This window comes from Pholcus phalangioides, unplaced genomic scaffold (genome assembly GCF_987345545.1).
Source record: "Pholcus phalangioides strain wild (caught in Gottingen) unplaced genomic scaffold, Ppha-v1.0 ptg000009l_1, whole genome shotgun sequence".
Lineage (NCBI taxonomy): Eukaryota > Metazoa > Arthropoda > Arachnida > Araneae > Pholcidae > Pholcus > Pholcus phalangioides.
Window position 1 is genome coordinate 55,658,330 of NW_028301602.1, and position 15,430 is coordinate 55,673,759.

General features: G+C 35.0%; 1 protein-coding gene across 5 annotated transcripts; it reads right to left on the reverse strand.

Moving 5' to 3' along the window:
- Positions 1-374: 374 nt before the first annotated feature.
- On the reverse strand, positions 375-15,150 carry MED6 (mediator complex subunit 6). Of its 5 annotated transcripts, none has more exons than XM_089236575.1 (8): positions 15,064-15,150; positions 12,163-12,322; positions 6,332-6,423; positions 6,152-6,234; positions 5,482-5,521; positions 1,971-2,039; positions 766-909; positions 375-615 (listed from the first exon to the last, which is right to left on the reverse strand). In XM_089236575.1, the coding sequence occupies exons 1-8, from the start codon at positions 15,077-15,079 to the stop codon at positions 443-445; spliced, it is 777 nt and encodes a 258-aa protein (XP_089092701.1). In that variant the 5' UTR covers positions 15,080-15,150; the 3' UTR covers positions 375-442. The 5 variants fall into 5 exon arrangements, with proteins under 5 accessions (XP_089092701.1, XP_089092700.1, XP_089092699.1 ...); XM_089236574.1 differs by lacking the exon at positions 15,064-15,150 and adding an exon at positions 14,825-14,984 and having other exon boundaries at positions 375-612; XM_089236573.1 differs by lacking the exon at positions 15,064-15,150 and adding an exon at positions 14,825-14,984.
- Between the last annotated feature and the right edge of the window lie 280 nt (positions 15,151-15,430).

Below are 15,430 nucleotides of genomic sequence, written 5' to 3' on the forward strand. Positions count from 1 at the left end.
GAGTCATGCCCATGACAGTATGAAATCTAATTGCAGCATGCTAATGATATGAATTACGAATGTAAACACAAACTGCAAAATATATTGATGGTATTTTCTTTAATGAACTAAAGTGAAAAACAACTGAAAAAGAAACTTTTGCAAAGAGAATTTAACATATTTCTACTAATAAAAGCTGAAAAAGAGTCAAAATGTCACAATTTTTTTTTTCATCTCACACCCCCAAAAATACTTTGGCACACCTTGAGTTGAAAATCACTGATTTAAAGAATTTTTCTCATTATTTTATAAGAATGTATCAATTGCATATATGTGATGCGCAAAGCCTTTAAATAACTCACATAAATGATTCAATCATTTATGTCAAAGACAACTGAACAAAAAGAAAAGTTTAATGGCTATGTACACATTCAGATGAAGAAAATTATTAGAATAGTATTATCTACAAAGCTAATCGAGGCTTTTTTTCAGGAGGCGGTTTCATACTGGATCTTGCTTGTGATTGCTGTTGGGGTGGGGCTGTAGGAGCTGGAACAGTGCTAGGTGTGTCTGGCTTTTCTAGCTTTACTTCTATTTTTGGCTCCTTAGGCTCTGTTTTTACTGTAACAACTTCTTCTGAAACAAAGAAAAAATAGAATTTTTCAACTTTTTAACAAAGATTAGGTTGTTTCTCCTGTTTTTTCAGAAACAGCGAAAAAAAAGTTTGAAAGAATATTATACCAAATATATTCTGCTTCATTTTATGTGAACAAATACTTATCTTACCAGTTGTTTGTTTTTCTAACTGAGGAGGTGATGGCATTTTGGGTGGGAACTTTTTCGATAATTCGTTGAGTAAAATATCAACTCTTCGCCTCTGGAAAAATGAACCTGGTTCATCTTTACTCTTGTCTTTTGCTTTGGATTTATCTGTGTATTCACAATAAAAATTTCAGTTTTTTTATATGTTAACCTATTGTTAAAAGTTATAAAATTTTCAATGTCATTATGTTCAAATTTTATTAAAATAATTTCAAATATTGCAAGGACATAGGTGCCAATTCACAGACTTGGAAAATCTGTAGTTTATCACGTGATGACATATTTGGCATCAAAGAGAACATGTTGCACAAATAAAAGGGAAAACTAAGGGATATTTTTTGGGATTGCTTCCTGTGATCATAGTTTTTTCACGATGCTTTTTTCGCAATAATGGACAACTTTACTTGCTTTTGGCATCATATTCGGCAACAGTTAATGATTTTTCATACTTGAAAAATCCTGATTTGTGATATTTTTCCTGAGAAAACTGGGTCAGTCTGGAATTTTAAGAACTGAAAGAGTATTTTCTTTGGGGATTTTCCATTTGAATGCACACAATTTGAAAACTTAGGGATTTTTCTATGAAGATAAGAAAAATTTGAGGAATCCAATTTCCTATAGGAAAACTTTTAATAAGGCCGAAAAACCGGAAGTCTTCCGGGTAAATTCCAGCATCAAAATGAGTCCCTGCCCGGGTGATCAAGGATCTAGTTGTGGCCCTGTCTGCAGTTGCTAAATGTTTTATATATACAGTATACATGTGCATACAGGGAAAGGGTGGAGCACAACACAATTTTATTTCTGCATTAATATTGAATATCCATAAAGTTCTCTTTCCCCTGATATGTTTTGAACTGGGAAAAGGACATCTTCCTCAATCATATTGTCTGGATATTTTTAACCATAAAAGGCTCCCTTGCCCAATTCATGGTTCATCTGTGGTTCCCAAGAATAGCTTATAGTGCAGAGGTTCTCCAATTTTTTCCACCCACAGAGCCCCTTTCCCTAATCAACGCATATGCGTGGCTTGCCAGAGCAATATAACAAAGAATCTGAAAGAGTTTTTAAGCCAAGCAAAAGTAAGTGTACTTTGAACATAATATAAAAATACCACGTATACAGACTAAAGGTGCAACGAAATCATTCTCCTCAAATGGTTTTAATCTTACCAGATGGATCAGAGTCTTTGAACTCCCACCAATAGCCTTTAGATGGGTGATACCTTGAATACATGGAGGCTGTAAGAAATTGAAATCAGTAACGAAAAATATGATCACAATAATAACTTTGAGCATAAAAGCTGATATTGATGACTATATTTTACACTTATTCTTAAAAGCCTTCCTAAATTTTTCAATTTTTGAGCAGATGAGTATTACAAGAATTCAGTGTTATAGCAACTTGAAAATGTTTCTAAATAATCAAGACATGAATAATCCTCATTGCAATGCTAATCACTTGTGTGAAATGAGTCAAGAAAATTGTGACGATGGTACATAATATGTCAGTATCAGGGCTATATAGTAAGGGCTGTCTCATCCCTTTGAAATTGCTCTTGCTGCCTTGGCTCAGTGGGCATGGTATTGGATCAGGTTTGTGACATTATGCTTTAATGCTTTTTAACTAAAGCATGACCTTGAAATACCAGGATAGCCAATGATGGCAAGTAACCAGTTCTGTTGGCTTCGCTGTGGTGATCAAGTGGTCATAGTCACCCACAAGGACCCGGGTTCAAGCCCCACAGTGGTGGTCGGCTGAAGTTGCTTTTCTGTGGTGTGCAAATGCGACCAGATCTCCCTCATTAAAAAGTCTCACCACAGAGAGCAACAGGCCTACAAATATTCAATCATTACATTTCACTTCTGAAATATAGATGGCAACACTGGAAAGCAGACTGTTAGGTACACAAACTTACACTTCCAGCACAACTCACTAGGTAGTAAATTGCCCCTAAATGGCAATAGACCTGAGTTGTGCTCAGTTTGAAAGAAAGTTCTGTCTGGGCATTGACGTCAGCTAGTACCTACTCTCTGGTGCTGCGTCATGACATCCTTTATTATATGGCCCTATACAGAGCTGCCAGCATGAAGAAAACATTGGGGGCCTGCAAGTTCTTAGTCATCTTGTATATACGGGACTCAAGCACATATGCAGGAAAAGAAAATTACATTCCATTGTTTTTTCAGAAGGGGGAAGGGCTTAAACGACCTCAGCCCTAACTTCCAGCACCTATGGGCCTGTAATGGCTTGAATAGAGTCAAACCTTACTTCAACGATACAAAATCCAATAATCCCTCTATAACTATATACCTTTTGGTCTGCCTCTCTTGGAGTATTGTTATACCGAGATTTCACTGTATATTCCTGCTATTTTTATACATGCATTTTATTTATTATATCATTCATATATATATATATATATAGATGAATGAGGCTCTCCACATCTATCAATACTAACTCCAGTATTATCTTGTATAGATCTCAGCCAAACAATATTGTAAACAAAGGAACTGAATGTCTGAAATTGTAAGAAGTTGAATTCAACTTATATATTTTAGTATGATCGAAGACTTCAAGGTGCGAAGGCGAGCTGATTTTCCTGTTAAAAAAGTCTTGTCACAGAGAGCAATAGGCCTACACCAGTACAAATCTTCAATCATTACACTTCACTCATAGTTCAAAAAATAAATGGAAGCACTATAACAAGCATTGTACAGTCTGCCCGCCGTATTCGCGGTTTTCATATTCACGGTTTTTCTTCCTTTATTGAAATTTTTTTTTGACAACTCAGCAATCGTCATTCACATGTTTTGTTTGCAAAATTTGAGTTGTGCTTGTTTAGGATGGATAATTCTTTTAGTGCTACTGATAATCCTTCGAAAAGGTAAATAAAAGTGAAAACTTCACAAGAAAAATGGATATATTGACTATGCTAGGCGAAAGTAAGTCAATACCTGCTGTGGTCTGCTATCACAGAAACAACGAATCTACGGTGAGATATATCAAGAAAAAGGAATATGAAATTCGTTTAGCAGTAGGCATGGCAGTCAAAACTTTGCAGCGCCTACAGGATCCACGTGTTTCTTGTACAGAAAATGCTGTTTTTGTGGGTACAAGACTGATACAAAAAGGTATTCCAATTGATTGTAATATTTTAACACAAAAGGCGAAAAATGTTACTCTTCCGTAAAGAAAGGGCTGGTGTGAAACATCTATTTCATCCGAATTTTATGCAAGTAAAGGTTGGTTCCATGGGTTTAAGAAACGATTCCGATCGTGCAATGTAAAAATCACCAGCGACCAAGCTTCTGCCGACCAGGAGGCAGCTAGAAAATTTCCAAAGACTTTGTAGAAAATTATTGAAAACAAGGGTTATGCACTTCAGCAGGTGTTTAACGCTGACGAAACTATACTATTTTGGAAGAAAATGCCGCAAAGAAGTTAAGCAAGAAAAGAAAATCGAGCCACTGGTTTTTTAAGGCAAGTAGAGATAGACTTACTATGTTGTTTGGTGCAAATGCGTATATAGGTAACATGATATAGCCCATCATCATTTTCAAATCTGCGAATCCGTGAGAACTAAAGAGAAGGATAAGCCAAAGCTACCAGTATTTTGGACGAACAATAAAAAGGCTTAGACTATGAAAACACTTTTCTTGAATTGGTTAAAACAGTGTTTTGTTCTGGAAGTCAGGAGTTACCTTCTGTTAGTGAATACATGCTATTCAAATTTCTTTTGATGCTGGATTGACCGAGGAGGAATTAATGCAGCTGACTGGTCATGAAACTGAAGCGGTACCAGATGAAGATCCAAATAAAGAAATAGGAGACAAGTTGACCACAAGTAACATAGCGGAAAAGCTTCGCAAGCTCAAATCAGCAATAGATTATTTTCATAACATAAATCCCTCTATTTTACATTCTTCACATGTAGAAAAATTAGTAGAGGAAGCCTTGTCAATATACTCCAACATACTTGATGATATGAAGAGAAGAAATGACAAACAGAAAAATCACAACGTTCTTTCAGAAAACATCGCCAACAATTGTTGCACCCTCTTTTACATTCCCTTCTACCTCTGTGTCACCTTGCCCTTTGTCATGATGTTCAATAAACGAGACATACAAGAAAAAACTATGGTTTCAGTTATTCGCAGATATCCATATTCGCCGTGATCCCTGGAATGTACCCCCCGCGAATATGGGGGGGGGGGTGACTGTACAGATCACAACACAGACACAAACATTCGACCAAATCATTAGAAATTCTGCAGAGGAATATGGATGATGTGTGGTTTGGTAGTAGTATGATTGGGGAAATGCCCCCCCCCCCCCATCTTCCTGTGTACGCCACTATATAAAAATTCACCATTCCTTATGGGGAAATACAGTATGTTCAGTTTAAAATTGTATTATAGATATTGCAGAATGTTTTGAAAACATTTGAAAAATACAGTTGACACTAGTTATAATGAACCCACGTTCCATTAAGCGACCATTCCATTAGAATGACCGGTAGGATAAGTCCCAAATGTTTTCATATAACGACTATCCTATATGTTTTCGTTTTGATATAAAATCTGTTTATGCTGGAATGTGGCCACTATAATGAGCATTGACTGTATTTTCATACACCTTCTATGATAAACATGAAAATGTATAAGCAGAGAAACTACCAACCTTCTTCAAATGCTGACTGCATATGATGAACCAAGGTGAGCTAAAATTAATAAAATACAAGGATTCAAGCATACATTTTAAATTAAAGAATTGGGTTTTCAAGAGAAAATGTTCTCTTTCCCTCTCACAGCATTGAAATCATTTATGGACGAATCACACATGAAGAGCTTGCAGCAAGAAGGACTTGGCTCCATTTTCGGTACCTCCTTTGAGTTAAGTGCTACCAATTGTTGTTAAAAAAATATATTTCCTTTGTTTGGTGCGAGACAAATGCAATTCCAGCAATTTGTTCGTGTTTCTTATTAGATAGAGCTATCACTATCATAGCATTGAGATAAGTAAAGAGCAAAAAACTGACTGTTTCTTAGTCCAAAGAAAGAAAAATACCCCAAAATAGAATGTTTTGAATTGTTCTGCAGTAAAAATCCCCATGATAGTGTTTTTAAAATTAAAATTTTTCCAGATTGTTCTGCAGTGGCACTGATTCTGCGATGTACGTCGCACATTTCGGCATATTCTGCTTTGGACGATAAATAGAACTAACCTCTTCCTGCTGCAATCCCTTCACATATTTTTGAAACTTTAGTCTCTTTATATTAGTTAAAACGATAAAAAGTAAGGGTTTGTTCGTAACTCTATCATGAAGTAATTAAAATAAATTTAAACTTGCCATTCGAGAACCAATAACGGAACTCATATCTGGAGCTTGATATACAACACCATCGAGAATATAATAATCTGCCAATGGAGTCACTGTTGAAGAAATGAAAGAAAAACAAAATTTTATAAATTACTTAATAACAACAAATTTTGGAATGACGCACAGTACATAAGTAACATTATAATTTACCTTGAGTAGGTGAATGCCTGTGCTGCTTCCTAATAACATACAGTATAGGCTCTTGCACATGTATCAGACAGTACTCCAGGCCAACCATATTACTGAACACAAGAGGAAAAAAAAAGTGAATATATAAATTTCTGATCAAGTAATACAGAGTTGTATTGAACAAAGCAAAATAAAAGACAAATTTCTTGGAGATCAAAAGGATCTTGGAGAAATTAAAGACATTTCTTTTCGGACACATAATTGCTAGGAAAACTACAAGTTTTTCTAATACTAGATTGCTGAGCTAGAATAGCACACAAAATAGCAGTAAAATCAGACATGGAACTTTTATTATAAAAGGTGCCCACTGTTATATAATTGCCCCATAATTAATTCCTTAACCGTTAGTTTTGATGGAAACTTCCAATTGAAAGAAAATGTTTCAAATGTTCTCCACATTGAACCCGAGGCCCTGATACACAGCAGTAGTAATTTTTTCATTCAGCAATTAGAATTTTTCATGGTTTCTTCACATTAAATTTACGGCATAAAGACACAGTCTGACCTGCTAATAACAAGCTCTTTTATGGTGAAAATGCTCATTTACATCCTTTTTCAAGTTAAATTTTTTTTTTTGGAAAGTGCTTGTAGCGAGTATAGCAGAGTCTTGAAAGTTTGAGGTTCCATACAATCTGAGGCACTGGAATTTGCCAAAATTCCTTTTCAGAACCATACTCTTTGCTTTTCACTAAGAACTTCATTTGTCCTACGAGATGCCAGTAATTTTTAATTTGAAGAGGATTTTTTTTTCTTACCAGGGACTGAAGGGGTCTTGATCCCTAGGTTGGTGGGGGGTCTTCGTTGGGCCCCAGAACAGAACTTTTCACGGGTCTCTCTACAGTAAATTTATAGTTAGAAAAATTATACAGTCAATGCTGCTTATTAGGATCACTAATAACGTTATCATTCTGGTATTGTTATAAATTTGGCAAAGAACATAAGGAACTAATATAACATGGGGAAAAAATTTATTTTTAGTTATTGGAACTTAAGATAAAATTATCCATTTTTTCCCATCAAAAGTTATATTGTGCATTCTGAAGCTAAGGCTGAACGAAAATTATTTTTTTCTGTAAGTTACAGTTATCGGGCTGCAAGTCTATGTAGGAAGCTAGAAGTGTTCTCTTTCCCCTCCCTTGTTGACCAAAATTTCCACACTTAATTCTCTGTGAGTCATGTATGTGTGGAGCTGCTTTCACAATGGCCTTCCTATAATGGAAGCAAATGAATGTAAAAAAAGCAGCCCTTTCTTTCCTTCTCAGTTCTTGACCAGTTCCTTTCAGTTGATCAGATTCATTTTTTTCCCCGAGAGACTTTCTCTGGGATCTATTAAATGTTTGTACACTAAAAAAATATATTGTAATTCACGACGTTCCATTCTAACGCCTCACAATGGTTGAATAATAAAAGATGGGTGAAAAACCATACAGGATTTTAGCGCAAAGGAAAAGAAAGTCCCGTTTCAGAATAGAATTTTTTAAAAAATGGAATGATTAAACATTTGCAACCAATCATGTGAGAAAGAGAAACAAGAGTTGTCCCATTTCATTTGACCATACTGAATGTATAGTGACCATACTTTCAAACAGGACTTTTTTCAGATATAATTTTCATTTGGTTATTGTTATCAGAAACCCAAGTCCAGATGTGATCTCATTAAGTGCCGTGGACTGTGTTTCATATCAGGTCCCCAGGGCTGGAACCGCTCTCTCAACCCCAGTTACAAACAAGGCATTGGTCGTGGAAGCCCTAATTCAGTGAATTAAGTTAGTGAACCAAGAACCAAAAAGGTGTAAGAGAAAGTATGAATATGTAGGTGTAAAGAAAACAAGTTAAAACAACTTTGTCAGATGAGAATCAATTCTGACCAGCCCGATAGATTTGTATGTTCATAATTTTTACTGCATGGGGCTATATTGGTATATTTACCAGAAAAAAAAAAAATTATTTATATATATATATATATATATATATGCATACAGGGTCAATCAGACCTATTCTGCCAAACGAAAGGAGGGTGATAGTGAATCACCCTCCAAGTGGATCATGAAAAACCCCACCAACCCTGACCTATCTCAAACCGTTTTTGAGCTATGGCGAATAATCGATTATGGAAAAAAAATGAGTCAAGTCTGAAAAAACCAGAATTTTAAGGTTTCTGAAAGACTTATATGCAAACTACATACATATTTTGAAAGCACAGGAAAAATTCTATAAGGTCACACAAATTTCGTCAAAATATCTGGTTTCAATGGCGAGCTACAAGCACTGAAAGATTGGCAAAGTTCAAAATCAAATTCTCACCAAAATTTTCAATCACCAATTCTGCAAACACCCTTCTAGCTATAATCAGTCAAATTTCCCAAAAACTTGTCCATTTCACCAGCTTTCGAAAGAACTTAAAATAAACCATGTCGGTTTTCTGGTTCAGGAGAAATTTAGTCTTTTGTTTGCAACATACATAACTGAAATCAGCATTTGTTGAAGTAAATATTAGATAAAAATTTGGAATTAGCAGTTACACATTTTGGCGACAATTTTATTTTGCTCAAAACATCCTATAAGGTGACATTACCTCTATCTACAAGATATCCATATTTAATGGTGAGCTGAGAGATCAGTGAAGTGAAAAGTAGCAAAAACCCACTAAAATTACTTTGATGAATGCAGATTTCAGAGATGTATCGCAAACAAGTGATTAAATTTCTCCTGAACTAGATGGCCAATTTGGTTTATTTTCGGTTCTTTTGAAAGCTGGTGGAATGGAAAAGTTTTTGGTAACTTTGACCCATTGTAGCTAGAAGAGTGTTTGCAAAATTAACAAGTGAAAATTTTGGCGACAATTTCATTTTGAACTTTGCAAATCTTCCAGCACCTGTAGCTCGCTATTAAATCCAGATATTTCAATGAAAATGGTGTGATCTTATATGATTTTTTCTGCGCTTTCCAAATATGTGTTTAGTTTGCGTGTAGGTCTCTCAGAAACTTCACAAATCCGAGTTTTTTCGGACTTCACACATTTGTTTTTCAATATTAAATTATCCACCAAAACTCAAACGGTTCCAGACAGGACAGGTTGGTAGATTGATTCATGATCTATATATAGGATCATCTCAATATTTCATGAAAAACAATTTTTTTCACCTTTTTCTAGTAACATGGTGATTTCTATTTAACTCTGAAGTGGAAAATTGGACATTTCCCCCCCCCCCCCCCCCAATCCTCACACTCAAACACATGAAGTCTGTATTGGAAGTTGAGCAGAACTACTGAATCAGATTTTTTTAAATTCTGATTGGTCATCAAATCAATAAACTTTCCGGATACAGTAGGACCTCCCAAACACGGACGGATCCATATTTCAGACACTTCTGATGTCTTTTCTTTACACAATTCTTCAGCCTTATCTAACACATCAGTCATTTTACAGTAAAACCTCTATAAGTCGTCACCTCATGCTATCGAAAAATTATGACGACTTAAGCGAAGTGCCATCAGTTTCAATGTGCAGTATTGTGAAAATCATATAAAAAAACTTAAAATAATATAACATTTATTAAAATATGAATCCAATTTACAATGTTAATACAATTTATAGATCGCAAAAGAAAAAATGATAGAAATTTTTAAACTTATTTGAGCTCTTATTACTTAATTTACTATGGTAAAATAAACTGGTACACTTTGATTTATACAAGTAATTTTTAATTCAGAGCAACTGTTAGAATAGTTGGCTTTTCTTCGCAACAGAATTATTGTACATTAGTTTTACAAATACATGAAATTTAAAATTTTAGTGTTTTAATTCTTCATTAGTAGTTCATGATACCACTACAAGATGATCTTGAACACAGGATCCACTTTTGTCTTCGGGGGGGCCCTGGGTAGGGAAAAATAAGCATTAGACCTCAACTTTGGAAAGAATGTCTGGTTTTTAAACAAAGATATTTTGTTTAAATTTGAAGCCCTAAATTAGTGGGGCCCAGGCAGAAATCAGATCTAGCTCCAACAGTCTCTTATGTTTTAAAAACCTTGGTCCACAAATGAACTTCAGTGTAACTTTCGTTATTTAAACTGTTCCGTTTTGGTACATAGGCTTTTATGGTGACTCTTAAGCATATGGCAATGCTGTTAACAAGCTTTTTTTTTTTAAAGGAAGCCATAAAAAACAATCTGTTCCTCTCTCTGAAACTTTTCCATAGTGATGAGTTAACCAAAATTAGCAATGAGTAAACGAGGGTTTAAGAACATTGTTGTCTATGAAAGCTGGAAGGGCTTATAGAAAAACGACAACTTAACGAGGTTTTACTGTATTTTGTTTTTTATTCTTCTTATTGTTCATGTCCACTGCGATTTTCAAGCTTCTGGGAAACAATGATGGCAACTGCGTGTGTTTCAATGAATGTGATTAGTCAGCTTTGATCAAAAGAAAACATTTCTTTCAATTCATTTCTCCACCCAGTACTATTAGGGTTTTAGAACTTGTTCAGTGCTTTATTTTTTTTCTATGATTTAAACACATCGAGTTTAACACAGATACTAAAAACACATATTACATTCTAAAGATTATACCCAAGGATCTTATCTAAGTATTTCTGAATCTTCCAAACATCAAGTGATGTGGCAGGTACAAGCTACAAATGGATCATAATGCTTTAAGAATATGTAAGAAAGTTAAAAAAAGCTAGAAAGTAGAACACATTAGTACAAATATTGTATGGAGAACATGGAATCAGAAAATCTACCATGTATGATCTTGTTTTCCATTTTTTTTCCCTGATCCGAGCAATGATTAAAAAAAATGCTCAAAGAATAAGGATTTTCTTCTTCTATGGACAACTGGTAACCGCATGTAAATCAGAAGTTATGGTTTTAATTAGATTATTTGTTACTATATTGCTTTATTATTTTTATTCAAAGAGAAATATGAATCAAAATGCTCAAAAATGCATATATATCACTGCTTCAAATATGAAAACTTGGAAAATAAACAAAACTGGATCCATAATCTGGAACTACCTAGGTCCCGAGGAGTCTGGATTTCAGAGGTCCCACGGTATTATGCTGTGGGAACTTGAGAAAAAAAGTCCTGTTGTGTCTACCTCCTCCTAACCAGAATATGGCCTGACTGTTGTCTCTACCAGGAATCAAACTCAAGACCTCTTGCAAACAATTCAAGCACACTGATTATTATACTACAGAGAGACAAGATATTTTCCTCTTTAAAAACATGTACAGTAGTGTGACTTTATGAGTGGAGACATTTTGCGGCCTCTCTAACTTCAGCGAATGGCTTCCACGTGGTGACCGTGGAGATGGATAATAATTTTTCTATTTTTCTCTCCTTTCAGACAAACTAGTTATTCATGCACATTGGCAAAAAACCTAAACGGGGTGATAAATAAACCTTTTGTCCAACCATTTGATTGACATGAAACAAACAGGTTTCGTGGTGGTTCTTATATTTACGTTTAATTTTTTGTCAATTCAAAGATCACACCATTAGTGATCCCCAAGGTGAAGATGTAGGCCCTTAGATTGGTCTGGTGCTCTACATTAACTGATTCAGTTACACACAGTCATTTTCTATCCTTTTTGCAAGGTCTCCCTTTTAAATCTGGCCTACTATAACAAACCTGCTAGTTACTTACAACAAAATTGCTGTAAAATTAGCATTGTATCAAACGAAATGCATTCATTTGCTTGTTAAACCGACCCTTGCTAAAACTTGTTATAAGTGAGTCCGACTGACACAGGATATAATGGCAGTATTTTTATTTTCCTTGAATTACCCCAAATGCTCGAGTCCAAGCCTTTGCATCTTGATGATTTCATTGTTACAAGTTCTGTCATAAAATGGATTGGTTCTTTCGGCAAAATAATCCATTACATTGGTTGGGTTGAGTATCGGAATCCATGCACTGTCATGCCAAGATATACTGAGAGGATTCTCTGAAAAAAGTAATATAAAAATCAATAAGTACAAATCATTAAGTTTCACGGTTTCATTTAGAACATATTTCAGTAATACTGTATCACAAAACCAAAAGCTTTACCATTTCAATTTAATGTGGTAAAATTTTGATTAAAAAAAAACATTTTTTTTATCGCATGAGATTATTCTTATTATTTGTCTTTAATAAAATTAGATATTTACCAAACATTAAAGCACACATGTGATACCAGGTGTCTGAAAATTATATCTGAACTTTAGAAGGGAACAGAGAACAAGTAAAAAAAAATTACGTCGGAATGTATGATGACTAGAAAAGCCATCAGAAGGTGATAGAAGAGACACTACAAGTACAGAGATGCTCCAAGTTACTACAGTCAGTCATCAGTCACACACACGCACTCTCTCTCTTTCTCGCTCTCTCTCACACAAACACTTACACACGCAACCTGTACATCCTGAAGCAGGGTCTTATGGGATGACAAATTAGTTTTGATTGAATGCACATTCTGTCATTTAGGTTGGCAAACTTTTCAAACATAGGTACCAAAGATGTATTCATGAATAAAGCAAATTTACAGTGCAGAGCCCCACCATTGTTCTTTCTTTCTCTGAAGCACCGGAACAGTTATAATATTACGCAACAAGTTATAGTATTAAGTATACAATGTGTATTCATACACCAGTTAAAACCAGTTCTCAAAGAGTGCATTGTGGCTCCAAGTAGGGTGTCGCCAATTCTTAACAAGGGCACATCACAGTGAGCTGTTGATATTGATGTGTACCTGCTTAGTGCTTTGAGGCAGTTCTTTGTTAGACTATTCTGGGGAGCTTTGGATGTATGTCGATTAGGATAAGGGAGCTGCGAGCAACAAAAGTTTGAGGACCACGGGTGTATAAATTTTTTTTAACATGTAGTGTGATCGAGTCTTGGTTACTAACATGATGGAAATCTTCAGGTGTTCAATGTTAACCAAATACAAACAAAGTATAGAGGATGTGGACAGGGGCTGCTTAAGCGAGGGTGCATGTAGGGCAGCAGGTTGAAAGTGGTGGCAGCTTCAGCCTTAGTTAGACAACAAATTTTTGAAGAATTACTAACAGTGAAAATTCACGTCCCATCACGCTTTCGAGTCACAGTTTGATGAGACAAATTGAGATAAATTTTGAAGAAAACTTGAGGGAAGCAGTCAAGGCCTGGGACCGTATAATACTAGGAACAATATACTTCATCACAAGGGGCAAGTGTGCATTTTGGTGCACTCAAATATTAATATTTTTCTGGACTGATCAAATAAAAGCAAAAGAATTCTGGAGCACCAGAAATGTCTTTGAAATGAATTTATTAATAAAAATCTCCTCATTATACATAATCTTTACTGCATAATATATGCAATGATGGCTCACCAATCAGTGCTGTTTTGTGGATTGAATTATCTAGCAACAAGAAAGAGCAGATATGGAGATGATTTTTGAAAGGGAAATTTTCAGGCACCTGCAGGGAACCACTTACTATAACTAAATGATGTGTAAATGGTCATCTGCATGCATTTAAAACTACTTGACAACTTAAAATTTAGTTACCTACTTAGTGACTTAACGTGTGTAAACGGGCCTTTATGCCAGGATCAGTTTATTATTTTAAAGATAGTCTGGGTTCTAATTTTTTTATACTGAGAATATTTATTTATACTATTATTTATAATAGTATTGTTGGTTTCCGTTCTTATGTTTTCTATACTGGCAATTATTTTTTTTTTGGCAACCATAACGTCTGTTTGGCCTTGGCAACTTTCATCCAGGCCATCGGATGTGTTCGGTGTTGAAAAAAAAGTTGCCAAATATCTGGATTATACAGCATTTGTTTCCTACTTTTTAACAATTAAATCTTTTATAACATAAGTTACCTTGAAGATCACACTCCAATACACGGTTTGATGTGATCTTATATTAATTTTTAAAAATTGTCAAAAGCCGAACCTGCACATTGCATAAAACAATCAAAGATGTTCATATTGCGAGTTCCATGCCTTGGCTTGTAAAATATAGCGATTTTATAAATGTAAATTCGATAGTTTTATTTCAAATTCTACTTCGAAACAATATGTGTGCACCGAAAGAGCCCCCCGTTCGAAAATTTCTAATCGATTTTGAGTTAAATGATGATGCAACATAATTATTCAATTGTAGATAAACTGAGGAAGAAAAAACATTTTTAGCACGCTTAATAATTCATATTTATAGAATAAAGTTAACGTATTCATGTCATTTCTGAAAGACCTGCGAATTGCGTGATTTTCGCAAAAAGAGATCTTCATTTGACACGAAAGTTGAAGGTTTCAAACGTGACATAAAAACTGATATTGTACGTCGGGGAAGGACACGGCGTATCGTTCATTTCCTCTCTGCGATAACCAACAAACGACGACACAGAAACTAAAATAACTGGGCCAAATCGAGACTTTCTTTAACCTATTTCTCAGTGAAAAATATCTCCTAACCGAGCGCGTGAAAGTTTTCCACAATGAGAGAGAGGTCATCATCGAGGCGAAACAAGGGATAAAAATACCAAGTAAAAAATATTGAAAAAAAAAGGATTTTAAATGGGAATCGCAACCAAACGCGCCGCATACGATACACTGCCATATAAATATAACGCCAATTCTGTGTCCTTAACGGAATATATTATTCTTGCGTACGATATAATTATTTATAAATAATTAAAATTCCAATCTTATACCTTTGTGATCCGCCATTGATAAACAAATGATATCGTTAGGTATGTATTTAGTACTTCTTCAAATCGGATGAATTCCGCGCCTGCCCACATCTACCGACTTCATCGCCGCCAATGATATCACTTCTATAACTTCACGTGTGACCAATTTCAAAAATTAGTTTTAATTTATAAATTTATATTTATTAGATTTTACACGATTTTCTATACCATATCGAATATAATTATATTCGCTACTTTCTTAATTAGATTGGACTTTCAAATCAGATGCGATGGAATATAGATCCATCATTCCAGCCAATCATACGTAAGGGTATGAGATCTCGTGAACGAATCACGTGAATCGCGTTGCAAAATCGGTGAAGCTCGC

Coding starts and splice junctions, on each gene's coding strand:
- MED6 (XM_089236573.1), bottom strand. CDS start 14,969: ATGGCAGTGTATCGTATGCGGCGCGTTTGGTTGCGATTCCCATTTAAA. Junction 6,424..12,162: donor CTTGGACTCGAGCATTTGGG/GTAATTCAAGGA, acceptor TCTTGTGTTCAG/TAATATGGTTGGCCTGGAGT. Junction 910..1,970: donor CAAAGACTCTGATCCATCTG/GTAAGATTAAAA, acceptor GTGAATACACAG/ATAAATCCAAAGCAAAAGAC.